We start from the raw sequence: 13,077 nt of genomic DNA on the forward strand, positions 1-13,077 counted from the left end.
TTCTTTTCTTTCTTTATGTTGAGAAATTCAGTGTTCTTCTCTGATGCTTGGCCATTTTTTCCTCTAGTTTTGTTTTAACTGCTTTTCTGTTAATACTTTTCTAATGCAGGACAAGGCTGTTAAGCAGAGTGAAGGCTCTGTCAGGACAGCTTGTCTTATCCTGTGAGATTCTGAAGCTTATATCTTTAATAATAATCCAAATTGGAAAAAAAAAAACCCTAACAACTTCATTTAGTTTTCTTCAAGAAAATGAATGAAATTCCATCAGTAAGAAAAAAAAGAGCAACATATAAGTATGTAAAATAAGTAAAGTGTATAAAAACACACTTTGTGAAGCTTTGGCGACTCCTAGTGCGAGTCAGGACCCCCAGGGTGGGAACCAGTGAGTTAGGTGGCATGTAATAAGATCAAACTTCTTTAATCCCAGCATTGCAGTAGCACAAGCAGGAAGCTGGCATTAAAAAGAACAGGATACAAGCAAGTAGAAAATACACAAGCAGATAAATCAAAGTTAGAAAGCTATATAACGTATGTTACCCTGACTAATGTGGCATAATAAATACTTAAAATTTGGAAAGCCTAATGTGACAAATAATATCAATATTAAGATAATGGAAGAATAAATATGAGGCTGTAAATTCAGCTCAATGCGAATTGTCATTTTAATGAATGACCACTACCCCTCCAGGGCACAGGGTGGCGCTGTGGTGCCTTACCCCACCAGTTGTACTTCCATATAGCCGACTGAGTGCAGATCTACCGGGTGTCAACAGCGCACGGTGCAGTCGGGACGGACGGAGCAGTGTGGACAGACAGGAACAACAGTTTGTAACGAGCACTCCAACTCCAACCAGCCATCTATCAACATGAACAACGAGCCTGTCGTCATCGTCTCTGCTGCACGGACACCCATTGGTAAGATTTAATGTTCCCCTCAGCGCCATAACGTTACTTGTTCATTTAAAACAGTTTGCTAACATTGTATTGCAGCTACACTGTGACTGCTCGTCTCGGTGGTTAAATTACCTGTATCGGAATATGTAGCTTCAAGCTAACATATTTATTTATATACTTAAAGTGATATTAGCTATTTTTAAAGCCGTTTTGTCAGTAGTCTTGTTTAATTTGGCAGTGGTTGATGTCATTCAATTAAAGACGCCGAGTCTCGCTTGCAGAGCTCTGATTGGTTCGCTCGTGTGTCCGCAGTGCTCTGTGGTCGCTGATTGGCTGGCCGGTCATAGTGCCACGGACCACGAGCGCCCTACCATTGGTTACCTGCAACATGTACAGAGTGACAGAGCAAGTTAGGCGTGTAGTCTCTGTAAGATGTGAACATATTTTTATTTGACAGCAAGGTGTGTGTTGAGCAATGTAAACTACTTGATAGCACGATAACTTCAACTGACACCGACACACCTTATATCACTTTATTTAACTTTATGCCTCGTGGTTAAATGTAGAACTTCCTGTTTGCCCACAGAGCAGAATATACAACACTCCTTTGTATTGTAGCCTAGATACTATCATTGCACTCCTGCTTTTTGCACTTGCTTGCAGATGCCAAACTTCAATTTGTTGTCTCACCATCCATGCTCTATACCAGGGGTGTCCAACCTTTTTTTAGTTCAGGGGCCACATACAGCCCAATTTGATCTCAAGTGGGCCAGACCAGTAAAACCATCACTTAATAACCTATAAATCACAACCCCTTCAAATGTTTACCCTTTTTTGTTAAGTAAAGAATACTATTCTGTAAACCTTCATCCATTTACAAAACAAATGAACAGCCAGCGACATTGTCAGAAAAAATATGTACAAATCCAACAGTATGTCTTAGTTTTTCCACATTCAGTCAGTCTGCTACCCACTGTCATCACATGTACATGTTTGCACAATTTCCCACTAAAGTGGAGGCTATTGAAAAAAGCAGATTAAATCGTCCCCTGCCTTATAAACCGTTTACCATCCAAAGTTTCTGCCTCAGCAGCAGGGTTCTGCTAATATTGTTTTAAGATAGAAGTCCAGATTGTTTGGTACTGAAGCTGCTGGTTGACAATATTTTGCACAATGTTCAATATCTTTTAAATATGACACACACAAAGTATTCACTGTTATTTAAATTCCCCCTGAAACCTCTCAGCCTTCACAAGTGCATCAACATTAGTGGTGCAAAGTCATCTAGTGGGCTGGATTGGACCCTTTGGCGGGGTGGTTCTGGCCCCCGGGCTGTATGTTTGACACCTCTTCTCTACACAATGACCATAAAGTTAACTCTTATCTAATAAGAAACTAAGTGTATTCATTGTATTATTTCACATAGCACTATAAAAAAAATAGCACTTTTTCTAGATCAGAGGTCCAAATTGCTTCACAACAAAATATAAAAGCAAGACAAGAAAGAAAGAGAAAATATAAAAGTAATGAATAATAAAGGCACAAAGTAAATAAAACTAAGCAAAGGCAAGTCTGAACAGGTGAGTTTCGAGCTGCTTTTTAATGGCGTCCACAGTTTAGGAGCCACAACCTGAGTGTCTAACAGTGTTTTCACACTTGGTCCTTTCAGCCCTCTAAGTGGACTCAGAGCAGTGACTCAGCATTATTTGTGCATATGTGAACACTCGAACTGAACAATGCAATGTTCTGCTGTGAAGCCTTGGGTCCTGGCATGCATGTAAGATGCCTCTTGACACACACCACCCACCCAAACACTGTTGTAGACCAAGTACACCCGCTCTTGGCAGCAGTACTCCTTGATGCCAGTGCTACCCCCAGCTGGATAATGTGCCGTGCCACAACAGAAAACTGCTCAGGAATGAGCACCAACTGCCATAAGCGGGGTGTACTTGGTCTTTAACGCTATTTGAGAGGGTGGTGCGTGTTACCAGGCCTCCACATGGATGCCAGTACCCCAGCTTTCCCAGCAGAACATGGCACTATAACAAGATGATCAGTGTTATTCGCTTCACCTGTCAGTGGCTGATTGGTGTAAAGCAGCGGCAGATCTCAGATGAATGAAAAAAGCCTTTGGTAGAAAGTGGCAACATTTGCTTATCTACCCTCATGTGGGGAAAGATGGAGATGCAGGAGAGGGATACAGAACATTGCTTGACACATTTGTCTAGTATTTGGTTCCTGTCTGTAAATGTATTGCCCCTGCTGTTTGCTGAGCAGCAGGTGATAGTGATCTGAGTTCATTAGGCTACAGCCTCTACAAGACATGCCTGGTTTCTCTTCCTCACTCGCCCTAGGAAGATCTTGTAAATCTAAACATTACCTTGAAAAGACTGTAAGAAATAAAGCATTTAATTGGAGTCTAGCAGTGTGCAGAGCTCCTTTTTGAGTACGGCAGAAAGATGAATATGCACTGTAGTGTGGAGTTCATCTGATCTAAAATGACAAGCTATGTAGATCTTAGTGTCAATACTGTTGGCAGTTAATTTTCTTTTGATCAGTTTATGGATTAATTGACTAATCGTTTCAGCACTAAAACCAGCACCTTAAAAAAAACCTTTTGTTGATACAGTTCTTTGGCCCATATCCGTCTAAAAGGCAGTACAAGTCTCCTCTCCATGTAAAATAGTAGGCTAACAGTGTTTCAGTTAGTTAAGCCTCCAAGCTGTCCCTGATTATGTGCTCATGCAACAATACCTTTCATCATTTCTACACAGGGTCCTTGAACGGTGCTCTGTCCACGGTGCCTGTGCATGACCTGGGCTCTGTGGTTATCAAGGATGTTCTGAAGCGAGCTGGGGTGAAGCCAGAGGAGGTCTCAGAGGTTATCATGGGACATGTCCTAACAGCAGGTGAAAGCTCAGGAGATCACTGAGATCAAAGTGTGACAGTAGTTAGCCCTTATATTGACCGTTGCATCAACACTTATTGGGCCAGATATGGCTTCTCTTTGTTTCACAATACTTCCACTCACTTATCTGTGTTCACCTCCATTGTATTTTTTCCTTCCTGTCCTTAAGGTCAGGGGCAGAACCCGGCGCGTCAGGCCAGTGTTGGGGCAGGTATTCCCTACCCTGTCCCGGCCTGGAGCTGCCAGATGGTGTGTGGCTCTGGGCTGAAGGCTGTGTGTCTGGGAGCTCAGTCCATTCAGACTGGAGAGTCTGCTGTGGTGGTGGCAGGGGGCATGGAGAGTATGAGCAGGGTAAGTCTTGACACAAGATGTGTCAGAGGAGTCTATCAAAGTGCAGTCAAGCGCCTTAAGACTAAGTCCTTACTGCATTGACCCTGGGTCGAATTTGTTGTCCCCTCTGTCCTCCTGCCTTTCCTGTCTCTCTCTGTCACTGTCTAAATAAAGCAGAAAATGCCTAAAAATAGTCTTTAAAAAGAAATTGCACTCAGATCAGATGGATAATACAATGTGTGGGCATTGTCTATGAAAGCCTGTTATAAATATAGCTGGGTGTGTAACCTTAGTGCTTTTTAGGTACTGCCCATAGACTGTATAGAAAGATGGATGAAAGTAAAGCCAAAACATCTCCGTCGCCCCCTGGTGGCTGGTGGCAGTACAGGTCAGAAACCCTACCTCCTCTGTTAGTGAACGGGACATGAGCCAAACTAAAAACACAAAGTACATGTCAAATTTGTCCAAAGATGGATTCTGTCATTTAAGATGGTTCTTATTAGCTGATGTGTTCATTTTTCTGCTAAGTTTGGTTTTAATTAGCTGTTTGATTTGACATCGGGATTGACAGCTGTGCGTGCTAGTCAGTTCTTGTAAAGTATGTGCATAATTTTGTTCACAACGTAGCTGATAATCTCACACACATAGGGTGAAAAAGCGAGTATATCTCCAGCCTAAGATGTCTTCATTGTTTGTTTCCTGGTTCCACTTTAGGCTCCTCACACGCTTCAGATGAGAACAGGCATGAGGATGGGCGACGCCTCCCTGCAGGACTCCATGGTGGCCGACGGCCTGACAGACGCCTTCCACGGCTACCACATGGGCATCACAGGTGTGTATAGCTGAGAATATACACAGTCAGGCAAACTCCTTGAAGAGTACTTATTGTATTGATAAATCTTATATATTTTATCAGCTGAGAATGTGGCGAAGCAGTGGGGAGTCAGTCGGGAGGACCAGGACCGGTTTGCTGTCCAGTCCCAGAACAAAACAGAGGCTGCACAGAAAGCTGGACACTTTGATCAAGAGATTGTTCCAGTCATGGTGCCGTCCAGAAAAGGTGAGGAGGAATTCAGCAATTTATTACTGAGAGATCATCTCATCTGCCCTGTGTGTGCGTGCACTGTAACAACTGTCTGTCATCCTCAGGTCCAGTGGAGGTGAAGATGGATGAATTTCCTCGTCACGGCAGCAACATGGAGAGCATGTCCAAACTCAGACCCTGCTTCATAAAGGACAGCAGCGGCACCGTCACCGCTGGGAACGCCTCAGGTTCGACAGTTGGTGTTCTCTCATTTTGTGGACATTTTGAGATGATGTCACTGAGGTTTATCTCACTAACCAAACACTTGTATGTTAATCTCTTTATTTTGCTGCAGGAATCAATGATGGAGCAGCAGCAACTGTCCTGATGAGCCAGTCAGAGGCTGCGAAGCGTGGCGTTAAACCCATGGCCAGAATCGTATCATGGGCTCAAGCTGGCCTTGACCCGTCTATCATGGGAACTGGACCAATACCAGCCATCAGGAAAGCGGTGAGAAATCAGACGCACGTAAATGTGTCAAGCAGACAGACAACCACTCATCCTCACACCTATGGGCAATTTAGAGTCACCAATTAACCTGCGTGTTTTTGGACTGTGGGAGGAAGCCGGAGCACCTGGAGTAAACCCACGCTAATACAAAGAACATGCAAAAAAAAAAAACTCTGCACAGAAGGGCTCAAACCAGCAACCACATTATACACAATAAAGTAGCCAGCTGCTTCTTCATCTTTATTATTCTCTCATTTTTCTCTGACAGGTTGAGAAAGCCGGCTGGCAGCTGGACCAAGTCGACTTATTTGAGATCAATGAAGCGTTTTCTGCCCAGTCTGTTGCCGTGGTGAACGAGCTTGGCCTGAATAAAGACAAAGTAAGTCTCACTGAGCAGCATCACTAACAGCGTGTCATCATTTTGAGATTTACATATTGAAAACATGTTTATTAGTGTGTAAATTTCACTCCAGTTTACTCTTACACTTCCTCCCCCCCCTCCTCTCCTCAGGTGAATGTGAGCGGTGGTGCCATCGCCCTGGGCCACCCCATCGGCATGTCTGGCTGCAGAATACTGGTGACCCTGTTGCACGCGCTTCAGAGAACTGGAGGCCGTAAGGGCGCGGCATCTCTCTGCATAGGAGGAGGGATGGGCATCGCCATGTGCGTGGAGATGGTTTGAGATGACACCTTGACGCTGCTTCACAGATTGCACTTGATCTCATGTTTGTAATGGATAAGGGATACTTAAACACATTGTTTACACTTCGGGTCATGATAGAAAGTGTTAACGGTTTACCGGGAATCTTCCGATCACTGTACTTGAGGCAGAAGGGATACGAGTTGTTGGATGTTATAGATTAATAGCTTGCCATTCTCACTGTGAACCTTAACTCGCCCTTCCTCAGGTGATAGCTGTGTAGCATATGACTTAATGTTAGGGGATTTTAGACGTCAAGATCATGTAAATCTAATGTATGACAGCTTAATCATGTTCTGTCCTGTAAGATGACCTGCTTTCACTGTACCTGTACAACTGTAAAAGGTGGAACACGAACTGCAAATGCAAGGCTTTTAGCACCCAGTATGGACAGGCTTTGGAAGACACTATACCTTGTTTGTAGACTATTTTTAACTTGTGTAATTTATGTGATAGTTGCTTCAAGCTGTCAATAGATTTCGATCGCTGTATAAATCTGACTCTGATCAACATTCCACTTTCTTTAACCAATGAAGACAGCAGCCTTGAAACATAGCTAAGTGCCATAAGGTCAAGTATGCCAGCCTTCTCTAACCTCGTGCTTCCTGTACAAAGCATACATGTGAAAATGTTTCCTGTAATCCAGCTGTTCTACATATCAATAAAGAATAAGCCATAGAGTCAAACACTTCTTTGAATTCGGTCAAACGCCTGCACAATAACCACAGCTAGCCAATCTGAATTAACAAATCAACGGTCATTTACAACCATTGGAGCTTTTATTAAGTGTCCAAAAAAAAAATCACTTACAGTTCCTCTGGAAGAGAGAGCTCTTGAGGAGAGGGAGTGGGAGAACAGTAAACAGGCAAAGTGCACGGCCTACACTAGAGCAACAGCCATGAAGAGCTCCTTGCGTATAAATACAGATGATGAATCTATCGGGACTGATCGCAGCTTTTTAACCCAGGGATCCCGACTGCACGGCTTCCTGGTACGACTGCCCACCCTCCTTCGGCTCGGGGAACAGTTTGATGAGGTCGTCAATACGGAGGATGGTGATCGCGGCCTCGGTGGCAAACTTGAGGCTCTTTGTCTTGACCATGGTGGGCTCGTACACGCCGGCCTGACGGTTGTCTCTGGGCTTGCCGTTGACCAGGTCCAGACCAATCCTACAAGACAAAAATGATAGTGGTCAAATACTGAATGTTTTGCAAAGTATGTAAGATTGTTTTATCAAACGCCTACAACATCAGGAACAGCTGTCAGGAGTTCCATGATGGTGCCGTTACGAAGCACTCACCACTTGAGATTCTTGCGCTCAGGATTAACCTGCGCCTCGTTATGGAAGGCCCGGAGCTTGGCCACCAGATCAGTGGAGTCCTGTGCTGCGTTCACTGCCAGCGTCTTGGGGATGATGAGGAGAGACCGAGCAAACTCAGCAATAGCCAGCTGCTCTCGAGAACCCTGAAGAAACAAATGATAAGCAGGATTGCAATGATTTGAGATTTTTACAGAAGGATAACCACCTCAAAAACATCAGTTTCATGATGTCGCAATTATCAGCGACACCGAACCTCAAAGGAATTAGAGACAAGGGTTTATACATGGTTAAAATTTAAAAAGTATGTAACTATGCAGTATAACCAAAGCATATTAAATTACATGTTAGCAGCAATGCAATGGCATGTTAAATTAACTACTAAATGAAAAATAACATCAGCCATGAGCTTTTTTTTGGTCTATTTTTTAATTAACATAGCATACTGTTGTGACAATAGGCAGACTGCTCCTGTCTGTCCCTTTAACTCGCACAGACACTCAAGAGTCTGTTTTAGAGGTTCCTGAATGGACAGAAAAATTAGATGTGGCCAGGAGCTGGGATATAGAAAATGATTTTGAGGGCACGTTGTCTGATCTACGTTTAAACCTCAAGTATTAAAGCAATACACAAGATAGTTTGCATACTGGATCTCTGTCCTCGAGGACACCCCCTTGTTCTTGATGGTGTTCTCAAGCAGATTTGGGGATATTCTAAGTAATAACACACCGCTGATTTTATTTTTTTGGCAAGGAATGGAGATAGGCAATATCAGCCTTGCTTCTCTGACATTTTATCTGCTGTTGCATGTGGGTCTGTGGCAAAAGATGACGAGTCTGACAGGCAGTCAGAAGAGGAGAGGAGAGGAGATGTGCATGTGCAGATAAGCAAATATACATGGTATGATAACCATCAATTTTCATACTACTGCAACCCCAATGATGATTAACATCTCAGCGTTGGAGAAACTTGTTTAGGACAAACACTGTACTCGTGGCAAATCCTCTCATAAAAAAAGAAAGAATCCAATCCCAAATACCCCGTCAGCTGCATACTTGAAGAAATACAAGTGTTTCTGTGGATATGGCTCACCATGCTGGTAGCATAATTTTCAAGGTAGATAGACAGAGCTGCCTCCACAGCGCCACCTCCTGGCACTACGGACTTGGACTCGAGCACTCTCTTGACCACACAGAGAGCGTCGTGCACTGAACGCTCCATCTCGTCACACATGAAGTCGTTGGCCCCTCGCAGAATGATGGATGCTGATGTGCGTGCTTTGGTGCTGAGAGGGTTAAAAGTGAGGAGAAAACAGAGCCGGCACAGTTAGCATGCGTCAGACTGTAGAAATGTATACGCAGAGAGATATCAACTCAGCATTGTGTAAGAAGCACTTCATAATTAGTGGTGTGTATAAAGCATAAAACAGTGCTGTAGTTGCAGTTCTTACTTCTTGACAAGGATGAGCTCATCATCACAGACGCGCTCTTGCACAACCTCCTCAGCCTGGCCAAGCATAGTGGCCTCAAACGTCTCCTCTCCCTCCAGATTGGTCAGTGAAGGGCAGACGGTGGCTGAGAACAGACAAACACAACCAACGTCACTGTGATATTAGTTTACTGAACATAAGGGTTTTAATCAAGACATTCAAACATGTACACAAACTTCAGCGTACTGCCACCCTACCTCCTGTTGCCTTGGCGATGCGCTTCAGGTCCTTCTTCAGAACCCTTCTCACTGCCATGGCTCCTACATCCACAAAGTACTTAAGACACATGTCATCGATGCCACCGGTGGTCAGGATAACGTTGGCGCCTGATGCCAAAATCTTCTGGATCCTCTCCTTGGTGATGTCAGATTCCCTGGAGCGACAGAATCCAAACTTGTTTCAGCTTCACCAGCTATACTTAGATACAATACAATATAAATATACAAAATTGTCCAGCCCACAATACTGGTGCAACAGCTCAGGGAGAAACTGCTGCTCTATATTGAGGCTGATAATATTTTCTCCCACGCGTATCACTGTGTAAACTATTGATTGAGCATCACAGCAAATTTAAATGGGATGATTTGGATGTGCTTATGATGGTGCAAGTAGAAGAAAATAAGTCGGTACCTTTGTCTGATCTGGTCAAGCTTCTCTGGGTCGCTGATAACGACTTGGACTCCCATCTTCATCTTGGTCTTCTGCAGGCTGAAGTCCAGGCAAGCAATCTTGGCGTTGAGGACACGCTTTACCATCCCTTGGGAAAAACATGAAACAGCATGTTTAGCAGGGGAAATATCCAAATAATAATTACATTTGCCAATTTTATCTCACAACTTGACAGTATGAGGACAAAATAACGCTCATTTAACTTTGGGCTATTATTCCATTGTCTGGCTAGAAAAGTTGTGACACAGTTTAGAAACCACTGTGTCTACATTCTTTGTAAAGCCAATTTACTGTCTCCCACGCGTATCACTGCTCACGCCATCATGTGAGGCATGGCAGCAAATTAAATGGGAGTTGTAATGGTAATGACAATCATCACATTTTACTATTGAAATTTGGGAGTTTCAAGCAACTAACATAAAAACTACTATACCTTGTGATCCAACTGTGCAGTTCAGTGCATAGCCATTAACCAAGAAGCTCTCCTTCTGGCTGCGGCCGTGGGCTTTCAGTACGTTGACAGAGTTGATGGGATATTTGGCCATCCCCTTGCTGTCCACAAACTTCACAGCAATGGCAGCATCCACCACCATGTTAGCAAAAAAGTCTGCGTCACTGAGGGCTCAGGGTTAAGGCAGATAAAGGACTTACTCACACAGACAATTATATGCTGCCTGCAAACTCCACTGATTCTGTCGGTTGGACGCAACCAAAATATTTCATGCACTGTGCAGCAAGAAGGATACACTCCAATGATTTTGGAGGACATGGAAGTCTTGGCTGCATTGATTAAGCACTCTCTGCCCAGGTCATCTGTTCCAATAGTGAGGTTCTCATTAATGTAGCGAACTGCCTCCCTGGAAGATGAAAAGGCAAGTTTGCATGTCAAACATCTGCACAGATCTGAGGCATTCAGTAATTATCAGTGTCAATTCAAAAATATTTCAGAACAGTGTAAAGAGCAGTTCTCAGTGTTGGCATCTTACTTGCAAGCCAGACGATATCCACTGATGACTGACGTGGGGTGAATCTTCTGCTTCACCAGCTCATCTGCACTCTTGAGCAATTCTGCAGCAAGGATTACCTAAAAGAACGTAACACAATATACATCATAAGTAAAAACTGGCATAGGCATCATAACTGAGAATACTTACAACACCAATTAAAATGTTTAGTCAAAAGGTATGAGTTTCATATTGTACCATCGTTTCATTAGGAGTGGCAGAAATGAGGCTGCTCAACCCCTTCAGACACTGAAGGACAGTTTCTCTCTCCTGTTAGCATAGCCACACACCCGTATTAAAAGGCAGATGCATGGTACTAAAACAGGACATATTTTTACATCAAACTTGGGATGCACTGATTTAATGGCTGAACATCAGTATCGTCCGATGTTCACCTTGCTAACTGCCATCGGCCTACTGGCAAATAATATGACATATACCTGTAGCAGTGGCCAATGTTTTTCTACTGTGTCACATCAGTTTTATGCAGGAAAGGAGAACTTAAGATTAACGCTGTCCCATGGGACAAAAGAAAAAGTGTTTGGGATAAACAGAGATCTTCATGATGACCAGACGCACTAAACCCACTACTGACACATCAAGGAATGCACCGTATTGCTACCCTGATTTCCCTCCACTGTGGAACTAGCTGCTAACAGAGGTCAAGTTACACTGTGATGCGTTCAAGCTCTATCCATTAAAAATTAGTATTAGGCAAAGGTAAATCATAACATTATCATGATGTGTTCAGATGTAATCTTGTGAAATTTAGTTTTTGGCGAGAAACTTAAATTCAGTTGATTGAGGGAGAAATTTTGTTGATGCTTTCACAACAATATAGAAAAGTAATGAGAGGAAATTCTATTTTAAATGTGGTAAAAGGCTTTTTGAAACCACGATTTTATTTTTAAGATGTTTTCCATGTGTAGGAAGATTGTTTCATAACAGTGTGTTTGAATTTGTGCTTATTCAAAGACAGTGTAATAAAGGACTGATTTACTTTATTACGGTTCAGTTATTTTTTTCTATAGTGAAGATTTTTGTTTCCCTGGCACAAGATGGGGGAATAAATAACAAGAAAAACAACAGTATCTGCTATCAGCCAAATTGTTTAACATCAGTATCAGCCCAGACTTTCTCAATCGGTGCATCCCTACAACAAACTGACCTCAGTATTATGTGAACAGCTAGAAATATGTCTATTAAGCCAGTAGCTCTGGCACCATATTGGAGCAGCTGTTGACCCGACTCACCACAGACGTGGTCCCATCTCCGACCTCTTTGTCCTGCAGGTCAGCCAGCTCACACAGGACCTTGGCAGCTGGGTGCTCCACTTCCAGCAGCTTCAGGATGGTTGCTCCATCGTTGGTGATGGTCACGTCCTATCGTACATTAATATGACACATGAGCAACTTAGATCATAGTATATGTTATAAAGTGAAGAGACTGAAAAAAGATGATGAATGTGACACTGACCCCAATGTCGTCCACCAGCATCTTGTCGAGGCCAACAGGTCCCAGGGAGCTCTTGACGATGTTGGCGATGGATGCTGCGGCCATGACTGCAGAGACAAAAAGAAGCCGCAACTAGCCATTAGCACTACATAACACATTCTTTACATTTAAAGGACAACCGGTTCACCCTTTAGCATGTCTGACTTTACTTGTAAAACCACCGTTATTCATTTATCCTGTCATTTTATTGAGTGGGGCTCACAGTGAAGTAGCCACACCTTCAGACCATGACAGTGTTCCTCTATCCCATTAGCATAGCCATCCATTCATGGTGTTGCGAGTGGAAGGTACTATAATGGGAATACGACTTCATAGCTAATGCTGTTAGTGTAATGTGCACTTTGTGTATAAAAAACAGACTTCACTGTATTTAGCAGAATTTCACTAGAGACTGCAGAAGCGGCTTAAAAAGTTAGCTAGCATTAGCATTAGCCACACGTGTGGTACATTCAGTAAATGAAATCACTTCTCCTGTCGACCATTCGTGACGCACATAAAATACACGCAGCGTATATGAAACACCAAGTAATAGAGCACCACAACTCACCATTTTGAGTACGAACAGATTCGCCAGTTGTCCTCTGGCCGAGCACGTTTAACGGACCCTCTAATAGCGACATTTTGGACCACCACACAACCAAGAAGAAAGGGAAGCGGCGAGGTGCACTATGGGTAAACCGGCAATAACCAGAAGGTTCGAGAAGAAAATTTATTTA

The 13,077-nt window shown here is 43.3% G+C and overlaps 2 protein-coding genes and 1 non-coding gene across 3 annotated transcripts; 1 reads left to right on the forward strand and 2 right to left on the reverse strand.

The window, feature by feature from the left end:
- The first annotated feature begins 767 nt into the window (after positions 1 to 767).
- On the forward strand, positions 768 to 7,052 carry acat2 (acetyl-CoA acetyltransferase 2). Its single transcript, XM_049589880.1, has 9 exons — positions 768 to 915; positions 3,669 to 3,803; positions 3,972 to 4,153; positions 4,847 to 4,964; positions 5,049 to 5,192; positions 5,282 to 5,404; positions 5,512 to 5,666; positions 5,935 to 6,045; positions 6,178 to 7,052. Exons 1-9 carry the CDS (start codon positions 867 to 869, stop codon positions 6,346 to 6,348), a joined length of 1,188 nt encoding a protein of 395 aa, XP_049445837.1. The 5' UTR covers positions 768 to 866; the 3' UTR covers positions 6,349 to 7,052.
- Positions 7,053 to 7,104: 52 nt separating this feature from the next.
- Positions 7,105 to 13,052, reverse strand: tcp1 (t-complex 1). Its single transcript, XM_049589879.1, has 12 exons — positions 12,909 to 13,052; positions 12,323 to 12,408; positions 12,100 to 12,228; positions 10,829 to 10,926; positions 10,589 to 10,699; positions 10,276 to 10,457; positions 9,804 to 9,930; positions 9,371 to 9,546; positions 9,135 to 9,258; positions 8,777 to 8,969; positions 7,667 to 7,830; positions 7,105 to 7,535 (listed from the first exon to the last, which is right to left on the reverse strand). Exons 1-12 carry the CDS (start codon positions 12,979 to 12,981, stop codon positions 7,325 to 7,327), a joined length of 1,674 nt encoding a protein of 557 aa, XP_049445836.1. The 5' UTR covers positions 12,982 to 13,052; the 3' UTR covers positions 7,105 to 7,324.
- On the reverse strand, positions 12,527 to 12,664 carry LOC125897648 (small nucleolar RNA SNORA29). The gene has a single exon (XR_007450454.1). It is a non-coding gene; the product is annotated as a small nucleolar RNA SNORA29 (small nucleolar RNA).
- Positions 13,053 to 13,077: the final 25 nt, after the last annotated feature.

The sequence above is a fragment of the Epinephelus fuscoguttatus genome, linkage group LG11, assembly GCF_011397635.1.
Source record: "Epinephelus fuscoguttatus linkage group LG11, E.fuscoguttatus.final_Chr_v1".
NCBI lineage: Eukaryota > Metazoa > Chordata > Actinopteri > Perciformes > Serranidae > Epinephelus > Epinephelus fuscoguttatus.